We start from the raw sequence: 25612 nt of genomic DNA on the forward strand, positions 1-25612 counted from the left end.
ATATATATATATATATAATATATATATATATATATATATATATATATATATATATATATATATATATATATATATATATATATATATATATATATATATATATATATATATATATATATATATATATATATATATAATATATATATATATATATATATAATATAATATATATATATATATATATATATATATATATATATATATATATATATATATATATATATATATATATATATATATATATATATATATATATTTCGTCGATTTGAACTTATATGGCCTCAAAGTCCAGGGTTTTGCCGCCATTTGTTTCAAATTTCACACAAGGAGTACGTTTAGTAGTATAGGTAATTGTGGCAAATTTGGTTGAAATCGGTTCAGATTAGATATGGCTCCCATATATATCTCCCGTCCGATTTGCACTCATATGACCAGGGGGGCGAAAGTTATACTCCCATTTACGTGAAATTTCGCATAGATAGCAGAATTATTATTCTAACTATACATCTCAAATTTAGTCAAAATCGGTTCAGATTGTATATAGCTCCCATATATACGTACACCAGAGTTGGGTAAATATATGTAGACTAGTTCATATTTTAGACCCATTTTCAATGGGATTTTCCTCCAATTGGCTGGATAGTTTCCTCAGAGAATACAAATATGGCAAAAATTCTCACACTTTACACAAAATTCTGTGATGATTTCCCCATATCTTAGTCATATCCTACACACTGCAATGCCAAAATTTCCACAGAACGGATGAGTTTTAATAAGGCTCCAAGTCGCCCGACTAGACCAAATAATATATCACAACCTACACTTGACCAGATATCTTGGCGAGATCTAACCAATATCATTGTAAATCGCCACTGCTGAATAGCAAAAATTTTAAATAGTACTCAAATTGTCCTATATCTCGAATACATATGTATCGCCTGAAAAATCATAAATCTCTTTTGTACAATTGCATTAAAATTTCTCTCGCTTCATATTTCCCATATTTTTTACTAACATTGTGTTTCATCCTAGGGCGTTAGCCGATTTAAATTTTAATTCAAGAGTTTTTGTAGAAGTACAAAAAATTGTTTCCATTAAAAGTAGTTGTATCAGGAAATGCAAACTTTTATATAGCTCCCAGCAAATTTTAAGTAGTTGAGATGGTAACACAAATGTTTTTCTACATAGTGGGTGAAGGGTATAATATAGTCGGTTCCGCCGACTTTAGACTTTACTTACTTGTTTATAATATTTAATGGATTCTAACGCTTGTTTGAAACGTTTGACCTCAAATATTTTAGCATTTAGCATTTTTTCGACAAGATTTAAATAGTTTGTTCCACTTTATGATTTCTTACGCTGTGTTTAACCTATTTGCAACAAAAAAAATTACCATTATCCCTTAAAAATATGAAAAAAGCAAGTTATAAAAAATTGAATTAAAAGAACTTCCTGTGTAGATAAAATAAAGAACATCATTGGGAGTACATCTTCTGGAAGTGCTTTCAAAGTTGTGCTTTTGGAAGAACTTCCAATTTTTTTTTACTGGGTAAAGGAAAACAAGTCCTACACTGAAAAAATATTGTCGTGAGGCCGAGATTTGTTGTCCTTACGAATACGAATTCAAAAGTTGCTTAAAATAGAAGATCAAATTTTCTCAATCAATACAAAAATGATTAGTGGTTTTAGGTTTCTTTATTAATTTCCACTATCTAAAAATATATATAAAAAGAAATAATAACCATCTTTAGAACCGGTCAAGCATTTTTTCAGTGTATATAGAAATTTTAAAAAGTCTTATTCATTGTTTCACAAAGGTTTAAAATTAGCTTCTAATTTCAGATTACAGTAAATTGCAATTACCCATAAAAGTTCCCTTTATTCGCAAATTGAAAGGCCTTCTTGAAATTATCTATATCGAAAGTATTACAATGCTGTATTGAAACATTTGTACATTCGTCATGTAATTGTGTGTAACATGTCTATATTTGTTTGTATATCGTATGTGTTTGAACCAATATCTCCAAAAAGTTAAAGATTATAACAAATAAAGGAAATAAGAGATTACTGTGAGTGCAAGAAATTTCAATAAAGATTCTTGAATCAGAGCTGAGCACTCATATCTTTTGAAATGCTTTTCAATATCGTTCAAAACCAAATACAAAACAAACAAATAATCCTTCTTTGTTGTCCTTAAGTACAAGGAATTTAGACTGAATATTTAAAGATAAACCGAAGTTTTTTATGTGTACCAAATCCAAATTCTAATTAATTAACAACAATGTAAACAAACTATAAATAAATTAGAAAATTTTATATTCATAGAAATTCATATAGGAAAGATATTGTTAAAAAAAATGGGAATTCGTAAAAATTGAAAATATGTTCCCCCAAAACATTTCATATCATTAACCCTCTAATACCAATTCGACTTTAGGCGGGCTTCGTAAAATCAGAAGCTTTTAGTAAAACACACCTTAAGACAACAAATATGGGTAAAATAAAAAAGAAAACTTAGTAAAATCTCTTCAAGAGGCTTTGCAGCATATACTGAATTTTATCGCATACAATTTTCTTGTTTCGTTTTCTTGCTTTTGTGTCGTTAACATTGAATATTTAATCAGCTGGCAAAAAAATTGGGGCATTAGAGGGTTAAGTTCATTTCTATAATTTCTTATAGCCGAGTCCAAATAATGGGCCAAAGACGGCATAAGAGGTTATTTACACAGAAAAAATATTTCTTCTTAATTGACCGAATTATTTTTCAATTAAAATTGCATCAATTGGGGAAATTAATTTATCAAATTAAAATTTAATTAGATCAAAAAAATTATACGATTGATATGTGTTATGATTAGCAATTTTATTTTATTTAATTGAGTTTATATGCCTGTAATATTCCTGTTTATGTATACTTTTTCATTTTTTTCTGTATTGAGAATGTGTAGAGCATTTGCACTTCAAATCTCTTTCAAAATAAATGAAACTTTTTAAAATCAAATAAAACATTTCTCCAAAACAAATGAAACCTTTTTCAATGAAAATTGTGTAAATAGATCGTAACAATGGTAGTATTTTCGATACCATATCACATCCGTCAAATGTGTTGGGGGCTATATATAAAGGTTTGTCCCAAATCCATACATTTAAATATTACTCGTTCTGGACAGAATTATATAGACTTCAACAAAATCTAGGGTGGAACACAATGTTAGTAAAAAAGATATGGGAAACATTTAAATCTGAAGAAATTTTAAGGAAAGTTCGCAAAAGTTTATTTATGATTTATCGCTCGATATATATGTATTAGAAGTTTAGGAAAACTAGAGTCATTTTTACAACTTTTCGAATAAGCAGTGGCGATTTTAAAAGGAAAATTTTGGTATTTTGACCATTTTTGTCGAAATCAGAAAAACATATATATGGGAGCTATATCTAAATCTGAAATTAAAAATTGGCCTCTGTTGTCATATGAGTGTAGATCGGGCAAAAGCTATATATGGGAGCTATATCTAAATCTGAACCGATTTCAACCAAATTTGGCACGCATAGCTGCAATGCTAATTCTACTCCCTGTGCAAAATTTCGGAGCAAAAAATCGGCCTCTGTGTTCATATGAGTGTAAATCGGGCGAAAGCTATATATGGGAGCTATGTCTAAATCTGAACCGATTTCAACCAAATTTGGCACACATAGCAACAATGCTAATTCTACTCCCTGTGCAAAATTTCAATTAAATCGGAGTAAAATCTTGGCCACTGTGGTCATATGAGTGTAAATCGGGCGAACGATATATATGGGAGCTATATCTAAATCTGAACCGATTTCAATAAAATTTTGCACACATAACTACACTACTATTTGTACTGCTAGTGCGAAATTTCAACCAAATTGGGGTAAAACTCTGGCTTCTGGGACCGTATTAGTCCATATCGGGCGAAATATATATATGGGAGCTATATCTAACTCTGAACCGATTTCTTCCAAAATCAATAGGGTTTTATTCTGAGCCAAAACACATACTTGTGCCAAATTTGAAGTCGATTGGACTAAAACTGTTATGAAACTATCTAGCTTTAAAAATATTTTCCTCAGCAACGGAATTTTAGATATACGAAATTCTCTTTAGCCCTTATAATATGTTAGGGTCATTTGAAGACCCACATCGTATTTTTCATCAGCGCATTTCTTACTGTTTCAAAGTTCTTACTACTCAGCAAGAATTCAATACATGTCAACAATTCATGCACTGACTAGTAAGAACTTTTATTTATATTCCAAAAGTAAGAAATGCGCTGATGAAAAATATGATGTGGGTCATCAAATGACCCTAACATAATATAAGGGTTAATAAAATACTTTATAACAAAGTATTTTCTTAAAGAATTTGTGACAAGTGTTGCAACGATTTTATCTAATGAATTTTATTTACTTCAATAGCAAATTTTTTAGCATCAACAGAAAAATTAGTTGGTCTAAAATTTCGTTCCTCAGAAAAGAAAACTCTTATTTTAGTGTAGGCTCTATAAATCTAAAATTAGGGTTCAGATTTTATTTTCATATTTTCGTTCTTCGTTTTGCGACATCAGTTTAAAAAGTAACTCTTTCAACAAAAAGGTACAAAATTCTCAAAATAATTATTAGACAATTTTTAAGCTGTTTTATCTTTATTCCAAAAATCAAATATTTTGTTCTCTACCTTAAGGGAAATTTGTTTTAAAGACACTCGACATTAACGGAGGGACGTAAATTTAGAGAAAATAATCTTTCTATTTTTAAGAAATTTTTCCTTAATATTGTGTCCATTGCGTATGTTGCATAATCTTTCATATTAAGTCAATATTATTTTCAGTGTACAACACTTACACTATACTTGAATTTCACATAACGGAGCCTGGAATCACTCAAAAATGTCGTCATACAAAAGCTATGAAAAATTTGTCCTTCCTCTTGAGTATTCTCTAATCAATACACCATGATCCCAGTATGGTCCAGTCATAATTATAGAATTTTTCTTGTCCCATTCCAAAATGTTCGAACGTCAATTTCGGAACATCAACGGCATTCATTCAATGCAGCTAACTCTCATGAAATGACTGTTTTTCGTGCCACATTTGAAGCAGTAATTTTGCAATAAACAACTGTTCGTCAGCCATCCGGCCAACTGTTCCATGCTGATCTACTTATACTGTTCTGCATTCTGTTTTGGAACAGAGCAACATTGCTGTAGTGTTCACCATTTGTTGCCTGCAATTTTGTGGTCGCACAACATCCGTTCCATATGAAAAAAAAGTAATCTACATTTAATTATTATCGTTAATATTAGTAATTGTGAGTAATTTCTATAAAACAATTTAAATGTTAAGGCACGGCACCATTCAACGACAACGCAATGCCAAGCAACACCGGGTACACAGGCGACGTCTCAATGTTCATTTTGCATGACGTTTCAGATTCTTGATATGCAGCCTGCTGGTAGCAAACGTTGAACGACGATACTTTCCAAGCACCATCACCTCCAACGGCACCAACCACTGTCTCATCACACCATCACTAAGAGCAACAACAGGAGCAGCAGCACCCAAGAAATGCTGTTAAATTTCCCGAGGGCATATTTATGTTGCTGTTGCCAGTATTTTTGGGCGAGGGGAGGGGGCTGATACACGGCACCAGTGTTGCTGATGTCGGAGCTGGCTGTGGTGTATTACTTGTGGCATAATTTCCCTACCCGCCCCCTGTCGCCGTGTCACCATATTTCGGTTCCAGGCAATATAGCAACAACAACAACATCGCCACTAACTGCCAAACAGCCAGTCTTGCATCCAAGAAAGCGAACAAGCACCTCACCAACTAAGCAACTCTTATAAAATATTGTTGTTGTCTTTTTGTTTCGTTTTTTTTTTTTTTTTTGAAAATGTTGTTGCTTGCAAGTATGGATGGCACTGAGACAGCCAGCAACCAAGCAACAGCAGCAGATGTCGCCGAGATGTTGTTGGTGTTGATGCTTCAACCACCACCGCCATATCACCACCACGCAGAGTCAGTCACCCAGCACAGCTACTGTTGTTTATAATGACAATGATTATGAAGAAAATAATTAAAAGCCTCTAGCTAAACAGAAAAATACGCTTTTTCCTTCAGTATTTTACTTAGGTATATGGATAGATGGTTGCATGGTTGGCTGGTTGTCAGGTTGGATGAATCCTTACTTTTTTTTTCTTATAACTCAAGCAAGAGTTAGATGGCATACAAGATAGTGATGGATATATAATTGGACTCAAAGGGTTATTGACGAATGACACTCAGAGAAGATCACCTCTTAATGATCGACAATAAACAAGGACAATAAAAAATTCTTTAGAAAGTACTAAGACCATATTGTGTTTATTAAATTGGATGGATTTTTTTACCCCAAAGATGACAAACTGGATTCACGAGAGGGTACTTAGGTCAATACTAACCGACCGGACCGAACCGAACCATAATACTAACCTATAAGCGGATGCCCGGGCGACCCGTAACACTAGGCCTGAGAGCAAAGTAAGAGATCTGGATCCATATTGGATAGCAAGGGTATGGCCAAACACTACTATGAATAAATCAGGATGCGCATCATATGTGCACCGGATCATACTCGAATGAGAGGATACATACAATCATAGAAAAAATCATGCACGGCGTGCTCATTTCAAAACGATTCGTTCATGAAAGTGAATCAACACACATGTGGTGTCAAACTGTGAACAGGCGGTGTCAATCTGACAACGATATAATGCCACCATGCGTTGTCAAAACAACAACCAGCGTTCATGATCTGAAAACGTTATGGTTACGACTTTATAAAAAAAATTAATAAAAGATTTCCGCTAGCGTGACTCGAACCTGTGTTTTCTGCACCATACGCGACCGTTAAGTCGCCTTAGCACATTGCATCACCGAGGAAGTTGCCATAATAACATCTAACGATGATTATTTTAAGACTTTTCATGGCCAAAGAAAAACGAATGCCGTTCATGAAATCGTGAACGTCCGTGGACGGAATTGTGAACGTCCGTGGACGAAATTGTGAACATTCCATTTTGATTTTTTGTGAACGTTTGCGTTTCATTTTGTCACCATCCGTTCACGACTATGGAAGGTAATTTTTTCTATTAGTGTATGGGATATGGGAAAGTTCCCTTTGATATAAAAGAGTAAACTAAAACTAAACCCGTTTCACTTTGAAAGCAGGGATTGTAGATAAATTGAAAATGTGTGATGAAAACCGCATATGCAGAATAAGAAAAAAATAGCATGAAATGATTAACAGCCGGATTCCATATTTTTTAGCATCAAAAGAAAACTTTTTTGTTTTAAATTTCCTTCATTATGTTTTGATTAAAATTTAAAGAGCTACTAAAAATTTTAAACAAAACAGAAATCAATTAAATATTTAATTAGAGTAACTATTTTTATACCCTCCACCATAGGATGGGGGTATATTAACTTTGTCAATCCGTTTGTAACACATAGAAATATTGCTCTAAGTATATATAGTCTGGGTCTTGGTGAAATTCTGAGTCGATCTAAACATGTCCGTCCGTCCGCCCATCTGTTGAAATCACGCTAACTTCCGAACGAAACAAGCTATGTACCGTGGTGCAATGGTTACCATGCCCGCCTTGCATACACAAGGTCGTGGGTTCGATTCCTGCTACGACCGAACACCAACAAGTTTTTCAGCGGTGGATTATCCCACCTCAGTAATGCTGGTGACATTTCTGAGGGTTTCAAAGCTTCTCTAAGTGGTTTCATTGGAATGTGGAACGCCGTTCGGACTCGGCTATAAAAAGGAGGTCCCTTGTCATTGAGCTTAACATGGAATCGGGCAGCACTCAGTGATAAGAGAGAAGTTCACCACTGTGGTATCACAATGGACTGAATAGTCTAAGTGAGCTTGATACATCGGGCTGCCACATAACCTAACCTAACCTAACCTATGCATATATATGCGACCTACATATATCTAAATCTGAACCAATTTGTATAATATTTTGCAGGTTACCTTGCGTAAAATTTGAGTACGATCAGTTAATAAATGAGGCCCCTGTGGTCAAAAATAAGGTTATTAGGGGCAAATTTTTCAAAATCGGGCGATACATATATATGGGAGCTATATCTAAATTTGAACCGATTTCGATGAAATTTTGCACATACAGTTAGTGCTATAGAAGATTACATTTAACCAACCTTGGTTACGATCGGTTGATAAATAAGGGTTTTACGGCCAAATTTGGCAAAATCGGGCGATACATATATATGGGAGCTATATCTAAATCTGAACCGATTTCGATGAAATTGCGCGCATACAGTAAGAGGTATAGAAGATTACATTTAGCCAACTTTGAGTAAGATAGGTTGATAAATAAGGGTTTTACCGCCAAATTTGACCAAATCGGGCGATACATATATATGGGAGCTATATCTAAATCTGAACCGATTTCGATTGTTTTTAGCACATATTGTTAGTACCATAAAAGATTAGAGTAAGCCAAGTTTGAGTAAAATCGCTTAATAAATAAGGCTTTTATGGCCAAATTTGGGAAAATCGGGCGATACATATATATGGGATCTATATCTAAATCTGAACTGATTTCGATGAAATTTTGCAGACTTAAATGGTGATGAAAAAGTTTACTATGTGCAAAATTTGATGACGATCGGTTTGTAAAAAAGCGCAACGTGACTCCATTTGTCGAAATCGGGCGATGCATATATATGGTAGCTATATCTAAATTTTATCCGATTTCTTTCAAATTCAATAGCGTTCGTCCTTGTGCCCAAAAAAATACCCTGTACCAAATTTCATCCAAATCGGTTAATAATTGCGACCGGAATCCTTTGAACAACAAATACATGGACAGACGGACGGACGGACACCAAGCGCTAGATCGACTCAGGAGGTGATTCTGACTCGATCGGTATATATTTTATGGGGTTTAAAATCAATATTCCTGGTAGGCACATTTTTGACCGATCAAACTTATTATACCCTGACCACTATGTGGTTTAGGGTATGAAAACATAAAATGCTATGTTCTATGATTATTTTATTGTGCCTAAAAATATGCAAATATTTTATACAACTTACTTAACTTAAACAGATTTCCTTAGTTGAAATTTTGATAAATGATTATCGCCCATATCGAGCCACCGTGGTGCAATGGTTGGCGTGCCCGCCTGCCACCTAACCTATCGCCCATGTTCCGATATCACCAAACGATTTGCGATTCCGAATATGGACGTATATATTTTAGAAAAGCCGTTATTTGTTCTAACAAACATTTTTACATTTGCTATAGCTCAAATAAACATAAAATTCCGTTTTTGTAAAAATTTTTTCTCAAATTCCACCACTCCCAGAACGAGTAGGATCTATAAACCGAATTATTCCTTTGCAACCATTTAATTAGGTTTCGGTAGAATGTGATTCACCTGTTGCGTGTTATAGTGTAAACTAGTTTGTTACATGGCAACTATTGGCCATGGGACTCTCCTTTTTCGAATGCCAGTAATTTGCCAACTTCAAATACGATGGAGTCATTTTAACACGCAATTAAATCTGGTTGGGGTATACGGATCTCAATTTGTCTTTACTTGCAAGTGTTTATAATTAAATAATTCCAAATGATATAAATCTTCATCGACATTCGAGTCTCCTCCAGTTGCTAGCTGCCTGTCTGCCTGCTTACCTTTCGATAGAGTGTTACAAAATCACACAGTCCTACGTACCCAGTCATATCTACGACGACAACAACAACATCGGCAGCGTCATAGCTTCGGGCGATACATTGCTGAAACGTTCATTCCTTTCCAACCCTCATTCTCTGGCCTATCACCCGCAAATCCATCTCTTTCTGCCTCTCGCCATCATAAGCAACATATTCGATTGGCCCCAGGCTAAGCAAAGAAGAACTTGTGATAACTTGGCCGCCAGCAATATTTCAAACAAATTTGCCAGCAGGCAAACAGATGTAATTATATAACATAGAATGAACGGACGGGCGGGCGGGCAACTATATGAGCGAGTGAGTGAGTCAACCAACGTTCACACAAATCTCCCCCTTTTTCTGATGAGCGCTGCAAGACTCATCATAATGATGATGATGGTGGTGGTGTTGGCGTGGCATAGGTACCCAATAAACACAGGATGAGCGTTTTTCAAATGCAACAGCTCTTCAGTTTGAGGGTAAATATCATTTTCAACATAAATTCAACTTGACTTGAAAAAGCTCATCTTCAATTCATCTTCAAATTGTTTGCGAATTACAACCAATTTGGCAAAATGTTGACGAAAACTTTGAAAATGTGTTGAAGATAATTGGAGAAAACTTTGACAAAACACTACCCTGAAATGCAACGAAAAAACCACATGGTTTTCAATACTACTTTGGACAACAAAGTTCGTGGAAGAAATACAAAAATGTGGAAATTTTTTAATAATCAATTGAAATTGCTTATAATAATTGGTAAGTAAAACTAAAACACGAAATGAAAACTTGAAGGAAGTCACTAAACTCAAATCTCTTTGCAGACAACTAAAATATTTGGATGCTGATTCTTGGACACATTAAGAGGCTGGCCGATGAAAAATGGTAGTGGCTTATCGAGAAGAGAAAGTTTCCATAACTCAAAGTGCAACCAAAAAAACTTGGTATTTATGCTTTTCCATATCAACAACTACTGGATGATAATTCGCATCACATCGATAGTTTAATTTATATCGCATCATCGGTTTAAATTTTAATTTGTGAATTGAAATTGCTGGAAATTTATTCCAATTATCTGGTCATCAAGTTCCTGAAAATTGCCAGTATTTTAATAACACAATTTTGTAACACCAACGTTCTTGAGGAAATCACGAAGTACGTGGTCAGTTGGAAGAAATACAAATTGGTAAGTCAAAATAAAAAGTGAAATGAAAACATAATGGAAATCACAGAACTCGATTGTTTTGCAGAAAACTAAAATCATTGAATGGTATATTCTTGGAAGATGTTGGCCGATGAAAAACCGATGAAGGAAACAACAAAGAAAAGTTTTCAGAAAACTTACAAAGTGCAACCAATTAAAACAAAGTGCAACAATTCCTATATCAAGAACTTCTGGATGAAAATGTGCATTACATCAATTTACATCCCGTCATCAGTTTGATATTTTGTGATTTCCTCTTGCTGGAATCTATTCTAACACACAAGCCAACAAGTTCCTCGATAGTAAATATTTCAAATTGCCAGCATATTAATGACACCAACATTATGGAGGAAATGGAATTATACATGTAAAAATGTTTAAGATATTTAAAGTTGTATTCATAGTTTTATTTATTAATACGTTTAATAAGATAATTACATTTTGATTGGTATAATATTATTATTTTCATATATTATTAATGTTATTTTTAAGATTATTATATTTGTTAACGAAAAAATAATAAAATTTACAAAATCCCTAGAAATTTAGTATTGACTTTCAGTTAGAACTAGGATTGACTTTCATACAAATTGTGGTTTGAAAGTATTCGCAACAATGCTAGTTTTTTATTTTTCTCACATTGAAAACTGTTTGAGAAATTATTGAGTAGCGATGCACTTCAATTTGAGGATTACAATTGAGAAATTATTGCTATTGTGTTGAATTTTACTGTTGAGGGTAATGTCTGTTTTTTGTTGAGAACGCGATTTTCTCAACAATTTCTCAACTTGAATATTACCCTAATCCTTTGAAAAAATGTTTGAAAAATTATTGAATTTTAGTATTTTTCAAACGTTTGTGTTTATTGGGTACGCAGCTAGCTAACACCGATCGAGCTAACGCACGTATGAAGCGAACCAAACGAACAGACATAAACAAAAGCCACCCAATTCAATATGTCAAACAAACTGCAAACCAATCATCCATTTACGTTTCCAGCCAGAGAATGAAGCCGACCCATTTTTGTCGGCGGCGGCTAACACTAAATTTTTGCCTACGGCGGCGGCGGCTTGACGGCTAAGCCGATAAAAAATTGTCTGTTCGGCGGCGCAAAATTATCTATTATAAAATCAATTTTAAGTTTTCCGAATTGTAATGAGATTAGTTGTACAACCAATCTTACAATCAAATTTACATTTCATTCAAATTTTTTGAGCTACATTTTTGTAAAACTATTATAGCAACTTGATACTAATTGATTGAAAGTGGAAAGTTCAAAATTTTGGCAAAAACTATAACAAATATTATTAAATTTTTCTGATATAAATCAATATTTTAGATTAATTGGCGGCTAAATTTGAGTCGAGATGAGTCGACATATTCGGCGGCGGCGTCGACTGCTAAAAACGGGTCGGCGACGGCTAAAATCGGCGGCGCGACTCGGCGGCTTCATTCTCTGTTTCCAGCTATTCACTCAGATCATTGCTGTCGTCATCGCCAGCGACAGCATCTAGCCCACCGTCACTCTTCATCCTCATCATGGCACCAACAGTTGCAATGGTACCATCATTTCGATATTTTATAATCAGGCGGGTGTTTATTTGTCCAGTGACTGCTGGGCGGCGGAGGGGGATCAGGATTATGTTGTTGGCGCTGTTGCTTTCTACTCGCAAGCAGCAACCTCTGAATTTCTATAAAAACAAGTATTCATAACAAACAGAATGTTGCTATGACATTCAACTCAACCCCCTCGCCATAGTTCGAGTTTGCTGCCTCGCATGCTCTCTGGCAACGAAATGATGATGACGAACGAAACAAAAAAGTGCCCGCCGGTGATAATTTCATTCACATTTAAAACTATCTCTGAAGCTTATTTTAAATAAATTGTTAACAGGCAGGCAAGCAGACAGGTAGCACCGTTGTCATTCTCGACATTTGCGACAAAGTGGCAGTTGCTAACGATTTCATGTTGGTTGTACTATGTTCATTTGGACAGGGAATTGTGTGTGTAGTGGATGATTCAGAGTAATGTGGTTTTGAAAGAAAAATATATAAATGGACTATTGGATATCAAAATTCGAAATATAGAAATGAATAGAATACATTGATAAGAGAGAGAGAGGGAGAAAGGTGAGAGTTCAACACTTTCTGTCTTGATAACCTATCAAATATTTAGTTTCCATTGATTCAATTAGTGTTTTAATCAAAACAAATACTAGCCGCCCACGTTAATACAATCGATTATTATTTTAAATGTGTCAGTTAATATTTTACTTTGCTTTGTAAATAATGTCATCATTTCGATGATTGAACAAATAAAGGATTGGGAAATAATCGAAATATAAAAGTCAATTTTTGCAATATGTTGACTTTTTCAAAATTTGAAACAACTTTCAAAAAGTCGAATTTTTTAAGTTTGGTTTCCGCTCCAAAAACAAATCTTTCCTCCGGGTTACTGCGTTTGAAATTTTCCATCCCAGCTTTGACAAGATTTTATAGAAATATCATTATCTTCATTTATATTTTTACACTTTAAATTTTAAGTTTTGGCTGAAACCCCAAACATAGTACCGACTTTAAGCCGGAACGCAATGTATTCTTCAGTAATATTGTGGAACGCGCATAATTTTACACAAGTAAATTATATCGTCTTCACATTATTCCAAGGATATATTTACATCATATCCCCTTTAATTCGACATTCGGCGTTTTCGCTAAAAGTTAGTCAATTTTTCCCGATATTAAAAATCCTTTTGGTTCAATTTAAAAAAAAACTATCTAAAGTCGTTTAGTCCAATTTGAAAACTACAAAAACCAGCTTCGAAGCTTTTTTCTTACCAAAAGTAGATTTTCGACTTTATCCCACTTTCGAAGTTATCCCACTTTAACTTTGTCCGCTTCAATTTAAAAACATCAGTTCAGTTATATTGATTTCGAGGAAACGATTTCCAATTTCGATTCAAGACCTTACTGTATATATTTCAAAAATTTTAAATAAACCAGAGCAATAATACCATCAGAAGTAAACTCAACGAAAACTTCTATAAACGATTTAACTTTTTTTTATACCCTCCACCATAGGATGGGGGTATATTAACTTTGTCATTCCGTTTGTAACACATCGAAATATTGCTCTAAGACCCCATAAAGTATATATATTCTGGGTCGTGGTGAAATTCGGAGTCGATCTGAGCATGTCCGTCCGTCCGTTCGTCTGTTGAAATCACGCCAACTTCCGAATGAAACAAATTATCGACTTGGAACTTGGCACAAGTAGTTGTTATTGATGTAGGTCGGATGGTATTGCAAATGGACCATATCGGTCCACTTTTACGTATAGCCCCCATAAAAACGGACCAAATTTGGCTTGGGGACTCTAAGAGAAGCAAATTTCATCCGAGCCGGCTGAAATTTGGTACATAGTGTCAGCATATCATCCCTAACTACCATGCAAAAATTGGTCCACATCGATCCATAATTATATATAGCCCCCATATAAACCGATCCCCCGATTTGGCTTGCGGAGCCTCTAAGAAGGAAATTTCATCCGATCCGGCTGAAATTTGGTACATGGTGTCAGTATAATGACCATGCATAAAATGGTCCATATCGGTCCATAATTATATATAGCCCCCATATAAACCGATCCCCAGATTTGACCTACGAAGCCCCTCGGAAGAGAAAAATTCATCTGATTTGGTTGAAATTTGGTACGTGATGTTAGTATATGATCTCTAACAACCATGCAGGAATTGGTTCATATCAGTCCATAATTATATAGAGCCCCCATATAAACCGATCCCCAGATTTGACCTCCGGTGCCTTTTGGAGAAGCAAAATCCATCCGATCTGGTTGAAGTTTGATACGTGGTGGTAGTATATGATATTTAACAACCATGCCAAACGTGGTCCATATCAGTCCATAATCATATATAGCCCCCATATAAACCGATCCCGAGATTTGGTTTTGGAGCCTCTTGGAGGAGTAAATTTCATCTGAGTCAGTTGAAATTTGGTACATTGTGCTAGTACATGGCCGTTAACAACCATGTCCAACTAGGTCCATATAGGTCTATAGTTATATATAGCCCTCAGATAAATCGATCCCCAATCACAAAAAATTGGTCCATATCAAGGTCATAATTGTATATAGCCCCCATATAAGCGACCCCCATAATTCAATTCTGGCTCTCTACCACGTATGGACTAACTCACAATTTAGAAAACGATGTTAAGAAGTTTTAAGATACCACAACCCAAGTAATTCGATTGTGGATGACAGTCTTTCGTAGAAGTTTCTACGCAATTCATGGTGGAGGGTACATAAGATTCGGCCTGGCCGAACTTACGGCCGTATATACTTGTTTGTTTATTAAAAAGTTCAAACAAATTTTTTTAATTTTTTATTTGAATTACTCACACTAATGAGGGGGACTAAGTGATGAGAGAGAATGTGGTGGTATCATAACGGACCCAATAGTTTAAGTGAGCCTGAAATATAGGGTTGCCACTATACCTTGCCTTACCTTGAAATTAATAAGTTTTTTAATTAATTGTTGTTGTATTTGATTTCAGCTTAAAACCATGCATTGACTAAACTACAAGTGTAGCTTAACCAGAGGAAAAGAATGTTTATCAAATTTATTTGGGCAAAGCCCTATAGACTGCAAGATGGTTGGATGGACGCACGTTTCGGAATTACCACATTCCACATAGCCGGCTTATGCCGAAATAAATTCGTACCAACATATCTCTTTTCCTTTGCCACCGTCAAATCATCGATTTGTCTGCAGTTGGCTGGGTTTATTTTGAGCGTGCTTCCTCTTTTTTCATTCGTTTTGTTTTGTTATTGTTAGTTTTGTTCTTTAATCATTGTTGTTGTGTTTGATTTCAGCTTAAAACCATACATTGACTAAACTACAAGTGTTCATGCGAGAAAACGCTGTATTGTCATCATTTACGTATGCAATACAGCGTGGACTAATTGGCACTCGCATGTCCGTCGCTGCCCTCGTTTGTGGTCGGCGTCAAATTTGTTTGGTTGGCATAGTTTTCTAATTAGAAAATAGTTTGAGTTTTTAGCCATAGCGCCATATTGTTTTTGAATATAAAACTGTGAAGTCACAAAAAAAGAAAAACTATTATAATTATAATTTGTATACGGAAAAGAAAAAACCCTTTGAAAAATAAATAAGACTTTGTGAACTTAAATTAATAGTGCAGTGTGGTCTATTTATTTGGTGAACTATACAAAATTACTCCTTGGGAGACATTATATTATTACCCCTCGGGGAAAAGGTTTGTCGAAGAAAGAATTGTTTTCTGCCTCAGGAGCAGGTGAATAAAACAAAAGGGGTTGATATTATAGCCCCCAAAATTAAGTGTGCGTCAATAACTTTTAATTATCTCCGCGGGCAAGATAGTTGAACATTACCACCAGAGGTGGGACGTCTCCATTAACTATCTCTACAGTGCAGACAAGCGAGGTGGTCAGGAATTTGGAAATTCTTGTGACCAGCCTCTGGTAAGTTGGCGAGTGGCGACAACATATGGTCCTTCGAAAACCGGTAAAATCATCAAAAAAGGAATAATATCATATGGTCCTTCAGAAACCGGTAATAACATCATAAGAAAAATCAACTTGTACATCCACCGGCAAGTAAGAAAGTACAAAATTGGAATCAAGGTATGTACCAAAAATTTTCTAAAAATTTGAATTGTTGTGGACATACATTCTGGCTCGAGTGATTCGGTCTTCCTCATAACTTTATGGATGAATTGGAAAATTTGATATTACATAATTCGTCAAACAAATTCCATGACCAAATCTTTCTCAAAGGGATACCGTTACATGACTTTTTATTGCCCTTATATTGTACTCTTCCTCTTGTGTTGGTGTTGTTTTAAAACGGTGATTTATTTTTACTTGTCTGCCAATGAGTTAATGCATTGAAATTTGGCAACAACCCCCATCTCTTCACTTGTTGCCCATGCTTACATCGATCATTTGGATTTTTTGTTGTACGCATTTGATTGTTTGAAAACATAATTCTGCCGACTCGCTGCTCTTATTCTGATGCATTGTTGTGCTTACTCTTCCTCCTTTTAAGTTTCGCTCATTGCCCTTGCGTTGGAAACTTTACTGATATACCGGTGTGTATTTGTTGTTGTTTTTATTTACAAAGGAGAAAGAGAAAATACATAAAGCACAACAAAGGGCATAACAAATATTCGAAAACAATATATTGTCTTATATACTTGCACAGTGGCGCAAGGTTGGAAAAATAATGGTTTAAATGAAAAAGTCTAAAAAATAATTTTCCTCTTGGGAAATGGGAATCTGACTCACAAATATGGTAAACGTACCATTCGATAAAATCCTTGTTGGTGTCTATGGATTTTTGTGAATTCGAATTTTTCATTCTAAAGGGCAGTTAGATAAATTTAGTATCGTTGGAAATCATACACTGTGAAAGTCTTGATGGAGAAGACCTTGTTTGATAAATTGTTTGTATTTGGGCAAACAGCAGTATATGGTTGATACAGTGGGTCAGAAGAGAATTTGTTTGTTTTTTAATTTGAAAAAAAGGACAAAAATAAATTTGAATTATTACACCAAATTAATAATAAATCACACTACCGAAGAGCTACACCGAGAGAAAATTTGTTGGAGAATTATTGGATTTTTCACTTATATACTGAACAATACTGTCTCGTGATTGTGATAATTGGATCGACCAAACATTATTGACTCACAAAAATTAATTGGAAAACATTGTGACTCAGTACTCATCCGTTGGGATATCGGAATTTTTTAAGAAATTTTAAGTTTTTGGCTTGATCTAAAAATTTTTTTATTTGGCCCGTTACAAAACAAAAATCGTGAATTTTGAATTTTCTCGTGGGAGAAATTAAAACACTTATAAAATAATATTGGAATTTAATGAGCATACAAAATTTTGCGAAATATTTGAATTGCAAAAAGTAAATATTGGAGATTTTTCCGATTGAGTTGCTCATAAGATAAAAGTTGCTGAATACTTTTACTTGGCTTTAATAAAAATAATTGATTAAATTTGGAGATCAATATATTGTATTGTTCATTGGAACAGTTTACATTGGAAAAATTTTCATTGGGAATATTTTGGAATTTATTTGGCTTTTACTACATAATTGGCTTGTTTGGTCCGGTGGTAAACAAAATTCTTAAAAAACAATATTGATTGTCTCGTGGAACAAATTGAAATTTTTTGCAATTTTTGGAAAATAAATTTGGAGAATTTTGGAATTCAATATACAGAAATCGTTTAATCGACCATATATTATTTTGCTTCTTGGGCAAACATAAATAGCTTTCTCAGTTCATTGTTTCACTGCCTCTAAAAAGAAAATTTGCAATTGCGAATCAAATTATTTTCGCTTGAAAAATGTCGACCTTTGAAGACCTTGTGGATCAGTGTGAGGAGATTGTGTCTTTCGAAGAAAATCTTTCTGGAACCGACTCCTCAAGATATAATTTATCTGCAATTGAAGCAGATGAAGAGGAAGTTCGTCTGTTGTGGGCAGCATGGAAACAGGCACACAAAAATTGCATTTCAGACACTGAGTGTTATAAGAAGAATAGAGAAGTTATAAAAACGAAAAGGAAATTAGCTCATGAAAGCTATATAAAATGTGTTAGTACTTTGGGAGAATGGAAGGAAAAAATTAAAGCTAATCCGATTTCTGCTAAGTCTTCGTCTTCCTCAATAGCTGTCCCTCCGTGCGATACGGAAATTTTTCACGGGGACTACGTATCATGGCCTAGTTTTCGTGATTTGTTCACGGCCATATACATTAATAATAAAAAACTTAGCGCCGTCGAAAAACTATACCATCTTTTTCAAAAGACAAGTGGAGAAGCAAGGGAAATTAATCGTCATATCCCGCTGACAGCTGAGGGCTTTTCAATTGCGTGGGATAATCTAAAGAATCAATATGAAAATAAAAGGATTCTAATTAACTCTCAATTGAGAAATCTTTTTAATTTGACTCCCTGTGGGCAAGAATCTGCAAGTGGTCTTAAGAGACTTCAACGTGATGTCACAAATTGTATTTCGGTTTTGGAATTATATAAAATTGATGTGAAATCTTGGGATCCAATATTTGTTTATCAATGTTCCACTAAAATGCCTAAACTAACGCTTTCTCTGTGGGAACAATCTTTAGTAAATAAAACAGAAATGCCTCGATGGGAGGATTTGAATAAATTTCTGACTGAAAGGTTTCAAGCGTTGGAAACCGTTTCGGATATAACTGGCTCTATTGGTTCACAACTTTCTCAGAATTCTCGTCCGAAATTCAATCAATATGATAACTCGAAAAAATTTAAAGTCCATCATACAAAAGTGAATGAGAGTAAATGCAGTTTGTGTAAAGGGACTCATTCATTAAAATCTTGCCCAAAGTTTCTCAATATGGAATTTCGAAATAGATTAAATGTTGTCCGAAAGGAAAATAGATGCATTAATTGTTTGGCTCAGGGTCATAGAGCAGTAGACTGTAGGTCGTCTGCTTGTTCAAAGTGTAATTTGAAACACCATAGTTTAATGCATAAAAATAAATCGCCTCAAAACAATGTTTCGAATACGAATGAAAACAGAAATCTTCCTCAATCTTCAACAACAAATAACGGCGTACAAGACGACGAACCCTCGACTTCCTCAAATGCTCGTGCTTTTCATACTTCTGTCTCAAATAGAACAATGTTAGCCACTGCTTTGATTAATATTTTGAAAAATGGTGTTGCGTATAAAGCTAGGGCTTTAATTGATCCATGTTCGGACGATACATTTATTTCCTCACGTCTTCAAAAGACTTTGAAATTACCTACAAATTCTGTCTCTGCTGATATTTCTGGCTTAGGTGGAGAATTTTTAACCAAATGTTCCAAAATTGCTTTCTTGAAAATTGGATCAAGAAAAAATGAATCTTTCTCATTGGAATTAGAAGCGTTAGTTGTGCCTGATATAACAGGCAATATTCCCACACATTCTATTGAGAATAGTTGTATAGAGAAAATCCCAAAGATGGATTTGGCAGATCCTACATTTTATGAAAGTGGCCCCGTAGATATCTTACTCGGAGGAAATATTTATCCAATTATCTTGCTCAATGGAGTACAAAAAGGCATTCTTGGTTCTCTGATAGCCCAAGAAACAGTTTTTGGCTGGATATTGACCGGCCCAACTGAGAATTCAACACAAAGAAGAATGATTCGTGTTTCTCACTGTACTAGAGTATCATTACAAGATCAACTTGCCAAATTTTGGACAATAGAAGAAGTTCCCAAAAAATGTAAACTTTCATTTGAGGATAAAAAATGTGAAGAAATTTTTCGATCGACTACTGTTAGAGGTCCTGATGGGAGATATACTGTAAACTTGCCCTTTCGGTCGGATTTACCATTTACACTTGCTTCTGACTCAAGTCGATATATTGCGTTGTCCCAATTTTTAAGAAATGAGGCTTCTTTGATTCGTAGGCCTGAACATAAATCGGAATATGACAAAGTCATTTTAGAATATTTGTCTCTAGGACATATGGACAAAGTGGATCGGCCATTATCGAGCAATGGAACTTATTTTTATTTGCCTCATCACGGGATATTTAAACCTGATAGAACTACAACAAAGTTGAGAATTGTTTTTAATGCCTCATGTGCGTCATCTAATGGCAAAAGTTTAAACGACATGTTATATGTTGGCCCTACACTGCAAAAAGATATTGTCTCACTAGTTTTGAATTGGCGTCTATACCGATTTGTTTTTAATGCTGACATTAGCAAAATGTATAGACAAATTTGGGTCAATTCAAATCATGCCTCATATCAGCGTATTTTATTTAGATCTTCCCCAAACGAGGAAATTACCGATTACCAATTGAAAACGGTAACCTTTGGCATAAATTGCGCTCCTTATTTGGCTCTTAGGACGCTTTTGAAATTGGCGGAAGATGAAGAAAATAATTTTCCACTTGGCTCAAAAATACTGCGTGAGAATATGTACGTTGATGACGCGTTGGTTGGTGTTCATACCGTTGATGAAGGTCTGAAAGCGAGAAATGAATTAATTGGAATTTTGAATTCAGCCGGTTTTGAATTACGTAAATGGACATCCAACTCTAAAAATATATTAGATGGAATTCCTCGTGAGCATCTATTGAGAGAGGACTTTTTAGAGTTTGATGATAAGAGTTCTGCGAAAACACTTGGTATTAGGTGGAACGCTTCCTCAGATTGTTTCTATTTTGTGATGGATAAAATAGAAGAAAGAAATTCTTACACAAAAAGACAAGTTTTGTCGATTATTGCCAAAATTTTTGACCCTTTGGGATGGCTGTCTCCAATTGTTGTAAGGGCAAAAATTTTAATGCAAAAACTTTGGCTCGATGATATAGGCTGGGACGATCCCTTAAAGCCTCTTACTCTTCTGAGTTGGAAAAACTTTGTCTCTGATTCAAAGGGAATTGATGATATTTGTATACCCCGTTGGGTAAAATATTCTCCTGAGTGCAGCATACAGGTGCATGGATTTTGTGACTCGTCGGAGTTAGCATATGCAGCAACTTTATATTTGAGAATAGAAATTAATAATCAAATTTACACAAATTTACTGGTTTCCAAATCCAGGGTTGCTCCCCTGAAAAAGATGTCTTTGCCTCGACTAGAGCTATGTGGAGCTCTACTGTTGTCTGAATTGGTTGATTCTATTCTGCCTCAAATAAAAATTCCAAAAACTAATTTATTCGCATGGTCTGACTCAACAATTGTTCTGTGTTGGTTAAGAAAACTTCCTCATACATGGACAACGTTCGTAGCAAACAGGGTTGCTATTATTCAAGAAAAAGTTGGTAATAACTGGCGCCATGTGCCAACGGCTGATAATCCGTCGGATCTAGCAACCCGGGGGCGAACTCCTTTAGAATTAAAGGATTGTAGTTTATGGTGGCATGGACCAATTTGGCTCAAAGAGAAAGAAAGTGAATGGCCTTTAAATATTTCGATCCCAGACACAACAGTTGAATCTAAACCTGTAAGAGCTCATGTTGCTAGATCGACTATAGAAGAAGATATATTGGAAAGATTTTCTTGCCTCTCGAGGGCTATCCATGTAATATCATATATGTTTCGCTTCTTTCGACGTATACACATTTCTCATAAAACAAAATACAAGTTTGAAAGCGTTCGACTCTCTGCAAAGGAACTTAGATTCACTCGTCTTCGTTTGATGTCATTGTCACAGAGAATTTATTTCTCTTCAGAATACGATTGTCTCATGAGGAAACAAAATTTGCCATCAGGTAGTTCTCTTCTTTCTCTTACTCCTTTTCTGGATAAGGACCAGCTCATTCGAGCAAATGGACGCTTGGGTTCCACAACCGCCTTATCTTACCACGAGAGGCACCCGGTCATATTGGCTTATCAAAGTCACTTCGCAAAACTTTATGTTGCATTGGTACATAAGCTAACGAACCATGGTGGTGTTCAATTGACACTTGCTACTACGAGACTTGAATGTTGGATTATAAAGGGCAAGAATCTCGTGAAAGCACATTATCGTCGCTGCAAAGAATGTATTATTGCTCAACAGAAACGGCAAAGTCAAATTATGGCAGCTCTTCCTCAAGAAAGAACAACATTCAGTCGACCTTTCTCTACTTCTGGTGTAGATTTTGCTGGCCCGTTTGAAATTAAAACTTTCAATGGACGTGGTTGTCGTATTTCAAAGGGATATATTTGTTTATTTGTATGTTTCGTGACTAAGGCTATACATTTGGAGCCAGTCAGCGACCTTTCCACTCCAGCTTTCTTGGCGGCTTTGGCTCGTTTTGTGTCTCGAAGGGGTTGTCCTCGTCACATTTACTCGGATAACGGGAAAAACTTTGTTGGAGCGGATAGAGAACTCAGAAGAAACTTTGCTCGGACTGTCTCTGAATTGAAGGATGAAGCTGTCACTCGATATGGTCATCAACAGCTCCAATGGCATTTTATTCCTGCCTCATCGCCACACATGGGTGGGCTTTGGGAGGCGGGAGTAAAAAGTTGTAAAAATCACTTAAAAAAGATGTCTGGACAAATTCGACATACTTTTGAAGAATTTGCTACAATTTTGGCCACCATAGAATCCTGCCTCAATTCCAGGCCGTTAACTCCCATATCAAATAATATTGATGATTTCGGCGCACTTTCTCCTGGACACTTTCTCATAGGGGGATCACTTCTATCTCCCGCGGAGCCAGAGGAAATAGACAATAAGACGTCATTGTTAAAGCGTTGGCGACGTTTGAAGTTGATTCAGCAGGAATTCTGTCGAAGATGGAAGGCAGAATATTTGAAGGAGCTTCATAAGCGTACAAAATGGAAAAATTCTCAAGAAGACCTTCAAATCAATGATCTAGTTGTGCTGCGTAATGAATCCTTAGCCCCAAATGATTGGCGCTTGGGGCGAGTCATAAAGTTATACCAGGGTCGTGATGATCGTGTTCGTGTTGTGGATTTACGAACACAAACTGGCGTTATTTCTAGACCTATTCATAAACTTGTTTTACTTCCTCGCTCTCAATAAGATCTAAGTATCTCAGCCAATGTTGTCTCACTTATACTTGCTCATTTGTCAACATCTTTCTCTGCCTCACTGTTGGATTTCTTTCTCTTGCAGTTATGAATTTTAAGGACGAATTTAAGTGCCCAATTTGCAACACTCGGCATTCCTTGCGGCATTGTCGAGCCTTCCTGCAACTCGCACCCATTAAGAAGCGAAGGTACATTAATCGCAACGGCTTTTGTTTTAATTGTATGGGTATGTCTCATCAAGCAATACATTGCCCCAGAAATAAAGGATGCTTCATTTGTCATCTTCCTCACCACACAATGCTACATCCAATGGATCTTTACCGGAGGGTCTGGTTGCAAATGTCAGCTATTGTTTTATTGAAGATTCCTGGAAAACTTGATACTCCAATTGAAGTAAAGGCCATATTAGATCCGTATGCAGAGGACAGCTCGATCTTCTTCGGTTGGCCTGTTCTTCATCGCGGGCGGCAATTCGGGCCCACGATCAATGTAGTCCTGACGTCAACTAATAACAACGTCCGCACTCTGACAACAACATTGAACAATAGATCGGTAGCCCTTACCAAGCCAGATAAGCCCCTAAACCTGCGATATCTTTTAGATGTTTATCCGAAAAAGGCTTTAGCAGACCCTCGTCTTCATTTACCAAGACGAGTCAGTGTGGTTTTGGGAAGAGACGTTGCTGATAGAATCTATATGGGGCTTCCTATTCTAGAACGTGATTTGCCCAAAATACCATTTTTGGGTGGACGTTCTTCGGAGATGTTGCCAGAGATTTTGATTTCTGTGAATAAGACACATAAATTACCCCTGGGTAAAACTTAACTACCTCCAGAGATGTACAAGAGACAGGCTGGTTCCTGACTTTATATAGCGTAGCACGCAAGATAAAATGAATTGCATTATTTTTGATTTTAAATATTTTTAAGTTAATTAATTGCGAGGTGATCGCAAGGGGGGCGGGATGTTCATGCGAGAAAACGCTGTATTGTCATCATTTACGTATGCAATACAGCGTGGACTAATTGGCACTCGCATGTCCGTCGCTGCCCTCGTTTGTGGTCGGCGTCAAATTTGTTTGGTTGGCATAGTTTTCTAATTAGAAAATAGTTTGAGTTTTTAGCCATAGCGCCATATTGTTTTTGAATATAAAACTGTGAAGTCACAAAAAAAGAAAAACTATTATAATTATAATTTGTATACGGAAAAGAAAAAACCCTTTGAAAAATAAATAAGACTTTGTGAACTTAAATTAATAGTGCAGTGTGGTCTATTTATTTGGTGAACTATACAAAATTACTCCTTGGGAGACATTATATTATTACCCCTCGGGGAAAAGGTTTGTCGAAGAAAGAATTGTTTTCTGCCTCAGGAGCAGGTGAATAAAACAAAAGGGGTTGATATTATAGCCCCCAAAATTAAGTGTGCGTCAATAACTTTTAATTATCTCCGCGGGCAAGATAGTTGAACATTACCACCAGAGGTGGGACGTCTCCATTAACTATCTCTACAGTGCAGACAAGCGAGGTGGTCAGGAATTTGGAAATTCTTGTGACCAGCCTCTGGTAAGTTGGCGAGTGGCGACAACAACAAGTGTAGCTTAACCAAAAAAAAAATAATTAACTAAAAAACGGGGGAAAATTATACAGATTTACTAAATGTATGTTTCCAAAAAAATAGTTCAAAATTTCTTAAAATTTATATATTTTACCATCTCGAACTGCATGTGGCCCTATAGACGTTTTTGCAGTTTTTAACCCCAATATTATGTCTAATGAATTCTCTTGGGTTTGTCTCAAAATATATTCTCATTTCTATAATATCGGCATTTGTTATACAGTTATGTTAATATGTTCTAAAATTAACCTAAATTTTCCTACCTGGTGGTTCACTTTGTATTTAAAATTTTGCCATTTAAACCACTGTGCCGCCCAACTTGGTGCAAATGAGTCTCACACAAATCGACATAATTCTTTTTAATAAAAATTGCTTTAGGAATTAGTGGAATTGTTTTAAGAGACGAAACGAGCGCACAACGAAATATTA

General features: G+C 35.4%; 3 protein-coding genes and 1 long non-coding RNA gene across 5 annotated transcripts in view; all 4 read left to right on the forward strand.

The window, feature by feature from the left end:
- The window catches only part of twz (BTB/POZ domain-containing protein twz), an 82960-nt gene that overhangs the window by 9479 nt on the left and 47869 nt on the right, over positions 1-25612 (forward strand). The window lies entirely within an intron of this gene.
- On the forward strand, positions 10176-11497 carry LOC142239029 (uncharacterized). The gene is made up of 3 exons (XR_012722895.1): positions 10176-10508; positions 10574-10935; positions 11000-11497. It is a non-coding gene; the product is annotated as an uncharacterized LOC142239029 (long non-coding RNA).
- On the forward strand, positions 15884-24400 carry LOC142241386 (uncharacterized). The gene is made up of 2 exons (XM_075313160.1): positions 15884-16639; positions 23652-24400. The coding sequence occupies exon 2, from the start codon at positions 23654-23656 to the stop codon at positions 24389-24391; it is 738 nt and encodes a 245-aa protein (XP_075169275.1). The 5' UTR covers positions 15884-16639; positions 23652-23653; the 3' UTR covers positions 24392-24400.
- LOC142240177 (uncharacterized) lies at positions 18381-23558 on the forward strand. The gene has a single exon (XM_075311878.1). The coding sequence runs from the start codon at positions 18381-18383 to the stop codon at positions 23556-23558; it is 5178 nt and encodes a 1725-aa protein (XP_075167993.1).

The sequence above is a fragment of the Haematobia irritans genome, chromosome 5 (assembly GCF_050003625.1).
Source record: "Haematobia irritans isolate KBUSLIRL chromosome 5, ASM5000362v1, whole genome shotgun sequence".
NCBI lineage: Eukaryota > Metazoa > Arthropoda > Insecta > Diptera > Muscidae > Haematobia > Haematobia irritans.

Bases quoted from the DNA above. Each gene is read 5' to 3' on its own strand.
- LOC142240177 (XM_075311878.1), top strand. From the start codon at position 18,381: ATGTCGACCTTTGAAGACCTTGTGGATCAGTGTGAGGAGATTGTGTCT.
- LOC142241386 (XM_075313160.1), top strand. From the start codon at position 23,654: ATGAATTTTAAGGACGAATTTAAGTGCCCAATTTGCAACACTCGGCAT.